Source organism: Dryobates pubescens, chromosome 13 (assembly GCF_014839835.1).
Source record: "Dryobates pubescens isolate bDryPub1 chromosome 13, bDryPub1.pri, whole genome shotgun sequence".
Lineage (NCBI taxonomy): Eukaryota > Metazoa > Chordata > Aves > Piciformes > Picidae > Dryobates > Dryobates pubescens.
Window position 1 is genome coordinate 30283117 of NC_071624.1, and position 9456 is coordinate 30292572.

The window sequence follows — 9456 nt, forward strand, 5'->3', positions numbered from 1 at the left end:
TAGAGGTGGTGCTGAGGGACAGCATGGTGGTGACCTGGCAGTGCTGGGTTAATGGTTGGACTTGAGGATCTTGAGGTCTTTTCCAACCTGAATGGGTCTATGACTGTATTTGTTCATTCTTACTTATGCAGTTTTCTAGTGTTAATCATCAATGCATACTGATTATTTTCTTTCTGAATTTTAGGTCCCTATCTTGCTTCTCAGCCTTTGGACAATTCTTTACTTTCCCAAACAAATCTGGTCCCTCCCTCCAGCCAGCTGGCCTCTGCTCTGCCCCCAGTGACAGCCAATGCTGGGAATCCCAACACTCCATCCTCTGCTCCTGCAGCTCCCACCAGTAGTACTGTGACAGTGACATCAAACAGTGCCATGTCTTCTGCAGCTACTACAGTCAATTCGACGTTGACCACCACTGCCCCATCATCCTCTTCTGCCAACATGGGCAGTGGGATACCAACAAGCAAGCCTTCCTCCTTTCCATCTTTCAGCAGTATGAACAATACCACTTCTGCCTCCCTGCCCACTCAGGCTGCAACAGTCCAAAATGGGCAAACAGGAGGACAGCAGCAACAGCCAACACTGCAAACAGCAGGGATGTCTGGAGATGCCACTTCAGCACCAGCACAGCCCCATCCAGAAGTTTCTGAAAGGTAATGAGCTGCAAAGTCAGATCTTGTTTGGGCAAACCCCAAACACTTCAGCTTAACTAATGTGAGCCTGTTAATGACTCTCCTGTCCCCTCAGCAAAAATAATGTGTTTTTTTTTTTCCTAGTTCATCCCTGGTGGAGCCAAACTTATTAGTTTCAGTGTTAGCTACAGTTCTAACTGCATGTTGGTGTCTGCTGTGGTACAAAAATAAACTTTCTATTTTCTTCTCTCTCTGTAGAGAGAAATTTGCCAAACTACTCACTTCTGTATTTTAGGGTGGGAGGGAACAGATAACTGGCACCATCTCAAAGTTCTGTTTTCTGTTATCAGCATTATAGTAGTAACGACAGCTCTTACTGACTGACCTTGTAGAAATGTTTGTTCAACAGTGGAAGGATTAGAACTCTGTTCTGTTGAGCTTCTGGAGTAGAGAAGGCTAAAGGAAGGACAAGTGATGCTGAGCAACTGATAAGCTCACCTACAAAAATGCAATGAAAAGAAAGTTTCTTACCCCACAGCTGACGCAAAGCTCTTTCACGTCGATGTGAGACACAGTTGCTTGCAAAGTCAAAAATGAATTCTCAACCTTGGCTTCTCGTAACCGGTTTTGAAATTTCATTTCCAGCACTATGGATCGTGATAAAGTTGGAGTCCCCACAGATGGAGATTCCCATGCTATCACCTATCCACCTGCAATTGTAGTTTACATAATTGATCCTTTTACATATGAAAAAAAGGATGAGAACAGCAGCTCCTCCAGCTTATGGACACTTGGCCTTCTGCGCTGCTTCCTGGAGATGGTTCAGGTCCTTCCTCCTAACATCAAGAACATCATTTCTGTGCAGGTGAGCCAAGGTTGACAGAACCATGCTGGACAAAGTCTCTTTGGCTGTGTTTTGGAGGGGACAATGCCCTGAAAGTGAAGGTTGCATTTGCTTTCTAAACATTACCCACGTGTTGTGCACGTGGTACGCGTTAACGCACGTGTTATGTGGTATGCGTTCCTTATTAAATGTTACTACAGCTGCTAAATCATTTAGATGATAGTTTTTAGAGCAGTTTGGGTGTTATTAACCAAAGCCCAATTCTGTAGTAGATGCAAAACTCGCCAGACTTAAAGAAAAAGAAGTGACCCACTCCAATACTGAGTGAAATCTGCTTGTTCCATCACTGGAATCTATCCAGCCAGCCTGACCCTGCTGGACTTCAGACTGTGCTCCTTCCTGATAGACACCCAACTGTCATGTCAGCAGTAACTGCACAACCAGTTAACAGAAGGCAGCTTTTTGGAGGGAGCATTAAGATTCTCTTTTAAACAAATGATTTTTTTTCTCTGAGGAAAATTTCACAGAGAGTGAGTCCCACATAGCTTTGAAAGAAGTGGTAGGATGTATCCAAGAACCAGAGAAATTTGATTGCAAAGTAAGATTCTAATAGCAACACCCAAGTACTATCTCAAAAGCCATTTAATGATGTTCTCTCTGTGATCTCTTCTAGATTGTCCCATGTCAGTACCTTCTACAGCCTGTGAAGCACGAAGACCGGCAGATTTACACTCAGCATTTAAAATCTTTGGCATTTTCAGCTTTTACTCAGTGTCGGAGACCTCTTCCAACTTCCACCAATGTGAAAACTTTAACTGGCTTTGGCCCGGGTTTAGCCATGGAAACTGCCCTAAAAAGCCCTGATGTGAGTATTGGTAATGTGTCTGTGCAAATGCACAGAGCAGAGAGTTGTCCCTGGTTAGTAAATCACTGGTGTCTTTCACCATGACTAACCAAAGTTGTTAGGAGGCATTGCTTCCCAAGGCTTCATTGTCTGCTCTGTCATCTTTATAGAGACCTGAGTGTATTCGACTGTACACCCCTCCTTTCATACTGGCTCCTGTAAAGGACAAGCAAACAGAACTAGGAGAGACTTTTGGAGAAGCTGGCCAGAAGTACAACGTGCTCTTTGTAGGCTACTGTCTGTCTCATGATCAAAGATGGCTTCTTGCATCCTGTACAGACCTCTATGGAGAACAGTTAGAAACCTGCATAATTAATATTGATGTACCAAACAGGTGAGAACTAAACTTACATTTGTTTTTAGCCTACAGATCTTCTTTCCTTCTCCTGAAGAATTAGTTTATGATGCTGTAAGAATAACTCTTGACTTTTGCAGACTCCCTGGGTTATAAAACCAGCTGTCTGTATTATTGCTGTATCATTATTTCAAGCTGAATTTCTAGAAGAACATTATTTGGTTTCAGATAATTCTTGAGTATTTTTGTGTGTGTGGTCATACTCCTCACCTACACTTGCTCGCTTTTGATGACCGTGTCAGAATGTGATGAATTAAAAAAACCCCAACAAACCACCAACCCAAAACCACACCAAAACTAAACCAGCCAAAAACCCAAACAAAACTAACCCCAAAATCAATTAAAAAAAACACCCTAGCAACCGACAAAGACCCAACAAAAAAACCCCCAAACCAAAACCCCCACAAACCCCAATGCAAAACCCCCAAACAAAAACCCCCAGAAATAACCCAAAGTTTCAGTTGCTGTACTCTGATCCCAGCATTCTTGGGTCCTGTCAATGTTCGGGTTAATGCAAACAAGAACTTGGTGAGTTTTAGTTTTGTTTTCCTTTCTTTCTTAATTCTAGAGCTCGCAGGAAAAAAGGCTCTGCCCGCAGACTTGGTCTTCAGAAACTCTGGGAATGGTGCCTGGGACTTGTGCAGATGAGCTCTTTGCCATGGAGAGTTGTAATAGGCCGTTTAGGAAGAATAGGACACGGGGAATTAAAAGGTAATGTTAACGCTCTGGGAGTCTCAAACTCGATCTGAAGCTTTCGTTTCCCAGTAATCTAAAGCGTCCTTGTGTCTAGAAGAAAGCCTAAATAATTTCAGCCTTCCTTTGTGTATTTGATACTTGTCACATGTGACGTTTGCACCACACACTTGCATGTGAAATATCTGTTCTGTAGCAAGCACTATTCTAGGCAAACCTCTGTCCTTATCTCCTCAGACTGGAGTTGTTTGCTGAGTCGCCGAAACCTTCAGTCCCTCAGTAAGAGACTAAAAGATATGTGCAGAATGTGTGGTATCTCCGCTGCAGACTCTCCCAGCATTCTCAGTGCTTGTTTGGTGGCAATGGAACCACAGGGGTCCTTCATTATTATGCCAGGTATTTGAGAAGCTCTCTCTTTTGTTCGTGGTTTATTTGACAAGGGAAGCAATCGCTTGGGTTTAGTAGTACTAAGGCAATGACTTGATTTCTCTCTCAAAGATTCTGTTTCCACCGGCTCTGTGTTTGGACGCAGCACCACTCTGAACATGCAGACATCTCAGCTGAACACCCCACAGGACACATCCTGCACTCACATTCTGGTGTTTCCCACATCTGCATCTGTGCAAGTAGCCTCGTCAACTTACACCACTGAAAACTTGGATCTGGCCTTTAACACAAACAATGGTTAGTAGCCTGAACTTAGTCTTGCTTTGAAAACAAACCAACCCAAACCCCCCTTATTGCTCCCCCTGTAATTAGACTGAACAGTCTTAGTCTTGCAAACCACAAGATGTCTGTGGAAAATCACTTGATTTCAGAATGTGGGGTTGTATCCTGTACCTAAGGGAACTGTAGGAATTCACTGGTCTTGTTCTTTTTCAAGATGGAGCAGACGGAATGGGAATCTTTGACTTGTTAGACACTGGAGATGATCTTGACCCTGACATTATAAATATCCTCCCTGCATCCCCTACTGGATCCCCTGTACATTCTCCAGGGTCCCACTACCCCCATGGAGGTGACATGGGCAAGGTAACTCTTTGACTAAGTACAGAGCTCTGTGTGTGGTGTGGTTTCCTTTTCCTCCACCTGCTAATTTCCTTCTGTGGAATAAAAGGTTCCTATGAAGTGTTTTGAGTGGGTTGGATATGGGATTGTCTGCAGTGCTTGGATATTTCAAAATGCTTTGTGTTGTTAGAGACACAGATAATTTCTGTGAGGTTGGTGATCTCCTCACATTAAAGCATTGCCTTTTGTTTTGCAGGGTCAAGGTACAGATCGATTGCTGTCAACAGAATCCCACGATGAAGTAACAAATATACTGCAGCAGCCACTGGCCCTTGGTTATTTTGTGTCAACTGCCAAAGCAGGTCCATTGCCTGACTGGTTTTGGTCAGCGTGTCCTCAAGCACAAAATCAGTGTCCCTTGTTTCTTAAGGTACTGTAACTTCAGCTGGCTGTGCAGCCATCTTCCAGGCCGTAAAGCTGTGCAGTGAGCAGGGATCTGAGCTAGCAGAACTACAATATCCAAAAGAAATTCATTGCATGTCTTATGGAATGTGACTGCTTCTGCATCAGGAGAGGTCAGGGTTTAAATGTTTGAGCTTTGGCTTTTTATAGTCTCCTTTTAAAGAGAATAAAAAGGATGAAGGGGAGTAGCAAAGCTCTGAAGTGTTCTGATCTTCTGATGTTTTTTTGCAGTAGTCTGGACTGTGTTCTGGTTCTGGCTTTGTGCTGTCTTTTAACAGGTTGAGTTTCTAGACAGATCCCTGCTTAATGCCTGAGTCCCATGGGAGCCAGTGCTAGGGAGGGAAGTGCACAAGTGTAATGTAATATCTCATTTACATGGGGTAAAAAACTCTAATAAGTAAATCTCTTTATGTATGGCACAAAAGCTTGGCTTTCCTGTTGGCTGTTGCCAAGTGATAGTCATTGTGTCATCTGTCTGGATAGTGTCTGATCCCCTTATCTTTTTATGGCACAATCGAGGCATGCTTGGCACATTTAAAGCTATACATTAGGGTACAGTGAAACTTTCTGTATGAACATTATTTACTTTTGACTGAAATTAGCATCTCTTACACTATGCTTTATTCTCCAATGATGCAGATAGATCTTCTGCTGCCTTACTTGGGTCTGGATTAGTGGTTCCTATTGGCCTAAGCTCAGCTGTGGCTGTGATAAAAGACATTTTTTGAACAGAAGATTTCTTATTATCCCTAATCAGCTCTATAGATGGAATAGAAATAGAGCAGCCTTATGGAAAGCAACTGAACTTCCAGATCTGTGTGGTACTAGAATCTTGGGCCACTGGAGTGGCTTTGTTTAATAATCACTTAATGCAGCAGAGGGATTACAAAAAGTAATCTTAAAACATATGGCACTACTGGCACTGTGCTTTTAGCAGAGATCTGTGTGCATTTCCTTTACATTCTGATAATTCCTGAACCTGTTGATGGCCTAAGGGTAAGATTTGGTTTGTTTCACGTGGCAGAGAATAGAAGGTGACTGTGAGGTACAGGTGAGCTGAATCAGGCAGTAACTGCTTGTGTCTCCCTTCTCTCCTTAGGCCTCTTTGCACCTCCACGTGCCTTCAGTGCAATCAGACGAGCTACTCCACAGTAAACACTCCCATCCACTTGATTCTAATCAAACTTCTGATGTGCTCAGGTATTGATGATTGATCACTTGCAAGCAACACTGTGCATTTCAATTTCAGTACTGCTTCAGGGACACTGCTCGTTTGTTTTTCTTGCTGTTAGCTTTTTCTTTGAGCTGTTGAAATCCTTAGTACATCACAGACAATATAAATTGCTGTGCTTTGAGTGTTTAAAAGAAGGCTTTATCACTCAAGAGTGCAAACAAACATCTCTAAGCCCTTCTTTAGCTAATCATTATTGATTACAACTGAAAATATTTGAAGGACAATGAGTTGCTGAAGCTAGAAGAAAGTTTGGGGTGTAACACAGAAGATGATGCCTCCATGAGTGGACGATAGTTGCAGTTAAGCCAGAATCTTGCACAATAATAGTGTGGAAATGCTGAAGTATGAAAGTCTGGAGAGGCTCACGTAAGCAGAGGGCACTTGTTGAGAAAACATCAGATTTTTTTTTTTCATTGTGCCCTTCTTTTTGGTATGAGAGCCTCTGGACGTTCATTAAGCATAGACAATTAAAACGACAGTTTTCCACGGAGAGAAAGTTTAGGTTTGTAGCAATTCTGAAGGCATGTTATTTCAGAATGTTGGCAAAACTACTTGATGTTTTTAATGCCAAAGAAATGGGATTATAGTAAATTAGGGCCATAAAAGCCTGGTGGAAAAATCTGTTGGCTTGACAGAAGCTTGTTTGCTTTTCAGGTTTGTTCTGGAACAGTACAATGCACTCTCCTGGCTAACCTGTGATCCTGCAACCCAGGACAGACGGTCGTGTCTCCCAATTCATTTTGTGGTGCTGAATCAGTTGTATAACTTTATCATGAATATGCTGTGATCTTCATCTGAGTTTTGCAAGACAAAAATGAGGAAAAGGGATATTTCACTGCAGGACTAAGTTAATTCTTCTCAGTGCAAGTCGTTTGTGATGGGGTATGAATCTTGTTACTTCCAGCAAATATTGTCTGACTTGTGAGAGGGGCGCCCGCGGGCCCCGCTGTCTTTGAGTCGCTGACTATGGGGGACGCTTTAGAATGATGATCAGAAAGTGTATTATAACATTTTTAGTAGCAAAATTAACCATTTTTTCCCCAGCCACAGTATTTGTGAAGAGTAATGAGCCATAGTACCCAGTCATGGTTAATGAATATTCAAAGCATGGAGATGAGAAGAAACGTGAGGAACAATAAGTTTCAACCTATGGCTTCAGAACATCAAGATGTTCTTGTATTGGATTATAGTATCTAGTATTCAAAAATGCCTGCATCTCTTATTTATTGTAAGTTTTTAAATGTATAAATTGTCTTATATTTCTTAACCTCTTTTATAAAAATTTTCCTAGAAGGTTTATACTGCCTTCTTGCTTTAAAGCAATTGGTCTAAAATATATGTAATCGTCTTAATTAAAAGTTGCAGTAGGTTGCTTTTAGAGTATTATTTTTTTGTAAGGGGTGGGTGGGGACAGTAAATTTGTATTGTCTTGATGTACAGTTTAATGGGGATAGAGGGGTTAATGTCCATACCATTGTGTGTGGGGGATTTACAGCTAAGCTGTAGTTGCAGAGTACATGTACAGTAATGAAGTTCACTGTGTTTATATAAATTGAAAAGGTACCGGGTCTTACAGCATTTTATATCACACCTTTACAGAGTAACAATGGCAATATATTAAGTGATATTGTAGGTGGTTTAACTTGTAGTGAGAATTAAAACGAATAAACTCTCTTCAGCTGAAGTTTGTGTTATGGTTCAGGGCTGTGGCTAGATTCTCAGATCTATTTCCAGGACGCAGGTTTTAATATGAGGAGAATCTCTCTCGTGCGTCGCTGTTACTGAGATGTTCTTGGCACTGTGGTGGTTTCTTCCACGTGAATCTGAGGAGGAACACACAGAAAACTCTGATCTTATCCAAAGTCTCCTGTGAGGCTGAAATTTAGCCCAGCTCTAGCCATTTTACAAATGCAAAAATAGTCAATCTTGACTTTAAGATTGGTGTGTGTTTAACTAAAATGTGGTGTATATAGATTCTCAGTGAATTCTGGTATTCAGATTTTATTCCACTAGGAAAAAAAAAAAAAAAAAGGAAAAAAAAGAAAGAAAAACATAAAAAAAAAAAAAAAGAAGTCCCCAACAGCACGGAATCCTGAGCCCTTTCCTTTCCCATGTACTTTTGGCACTGTGGTGAAGGCCCCCAGTATCAGTGTATGGCCTTCCCCATACCCTCTCTTCAGGCTCTGGCTGGGGCATGTGCCAAGGAGGCTTTGCCCTCCCTAAGGAAGGGACTGACAAACCACAAGGCTTTCCTAACCCTCTCCCTCGAGCTGCAGTCACCGTTTTTTTCTCTCGGCGGTTTCCTTCCGTTCTCGCACACGCCAAATGTCTGATGCTGCTCTAAAATAGCCCCTACGGGTGCTGAAGAGCAACCTGCATTTGCTGGCTTTTTTTTTTTTCCTGGGTTCCTCATCTGACTGCCAGATAAAAACTGAACTCCTGCAGCGCTCACCTGAGCCTGTCATGCTAAGCCACATCCTGTGTCTTAACACTGTCCGTGTCTTGCTGGTCTAAAGCTGTAAAGGAGCAAGTTTTAAGGTTCATTTGTGCACCTGCTGTGAAGAATCCGCCTGCATTTACAAAACTTCGCTGTGTTCATCAGAATCATGTTTCATAAGCTCAAAATACCTGCCTGAGAGCATCTTTTTCATAGAGTGAGTCTCCTTGAATCATGTGTATATAATACTAGCAACTCTCTCTCTTTTTTTTTTTGAGTTGTTTTGGTTTTGTATAAAGAAGTTGTACAATTGGTGACAAAAACTTTCAGTCATTTCTTCAAAATAACACGTGTGCAATCAGAAGTTAGCATATTTTGATACATAGAGGTGAAAAAAAAAGTGGGGCTTGCCCCTTACCTGGTCCTGCACCGCAGCTTAAAGGGCACATTTTTGTCTTACAGAAGGGTCAGGGCTTTTTTCCTCATTTGGCTGACTTTTTGTTAGAGTGGAAAAGTGCTCCTAGAACTGGAATTTTCAAAGCATATGTCCTATCTTCTGGAGGGTTTTTTTGTAAGCTTTGTTGCTAAGTGGTCATTTTTAACCGTGGCTCAGTTAGCCAAGTTCCAAAGGCTGGGTTTTGATGTGGCTTTTTGTGTTAAATCTGACTTGTGTTCATAAAGGTAAGTGAAGCAGCTGCCTGACCGTTGATTGGTGTCACTGTGTTCTGTTACCTGGACCACAGCTTCCCTGTGAAACTCCCCAACTGTGAAAGCTGCCAGTTCCCCCTCAGCTCCCCCAGATGCTGTTAAGTTATAATCTTGTAACCACTAGAAAAGATGGAAAGGGCCACTTGTGGAGTGAGAGTCACAGCTGGCAATGTACATATCAA

At 42.1% G+C, this 9456-nt stretch overlaps 1 protein-coding gene across 2 annotated transcripts in view; it reads left to right on the forward strand.

The window, feature by feature from the left end:
- The window catches only part of MED13 (mediator complex subunit 13), a 54727-nt gene extending 46566 nt beyond the window's left edge, over positions 1 to 8161 (forward strand). For both annotated transcript variants that reach the window (XM_054167113.1, XM_009902780.2), the window contains 11 exons: positions 185 to 650; positions 1275 to 1494; positions 2147 to 2338; positions 2488 to 2711; positions 3301 to 3443; positions 3663 to 3821; positions 3924 to 4109; positions 4309 to 4457; positions 4690 to 4863; positions 5995 to 6095; positions 6784 to 8161. In XM_054167113.1, the coding sequence (XP_054023088.1) occupies positions 185 to 650; positions 1275 to 1494; positions 2147 to 2338; positions 2488 to 2711; positions 3301 to 3443; positions 3663 to 3821; positions 3924 to 4109; positions 4309 to 4457; positions 4690 to 4863; positions 5995 to 6095; positions 6784 to 6916 (2147 nt within the window). In that variant the 3' untranslated portion in view covers positions 6917 to 8161. The remainder of the gene's footprint in view (positions 1 to 184; positions 651 to 1274; positions 1495 to 2146; positions 2339 to 2487; positions 2712 to 3300; positions 3444 to 3662; positions 3822 to 3923; positions 4110 to 4308; positions 4458 to 4689; positions 4864 to 5994; positions 6096 to 6783) is intronic.
- Positions 8162 to 9456: the final 1295 nt, after the last annotated feature.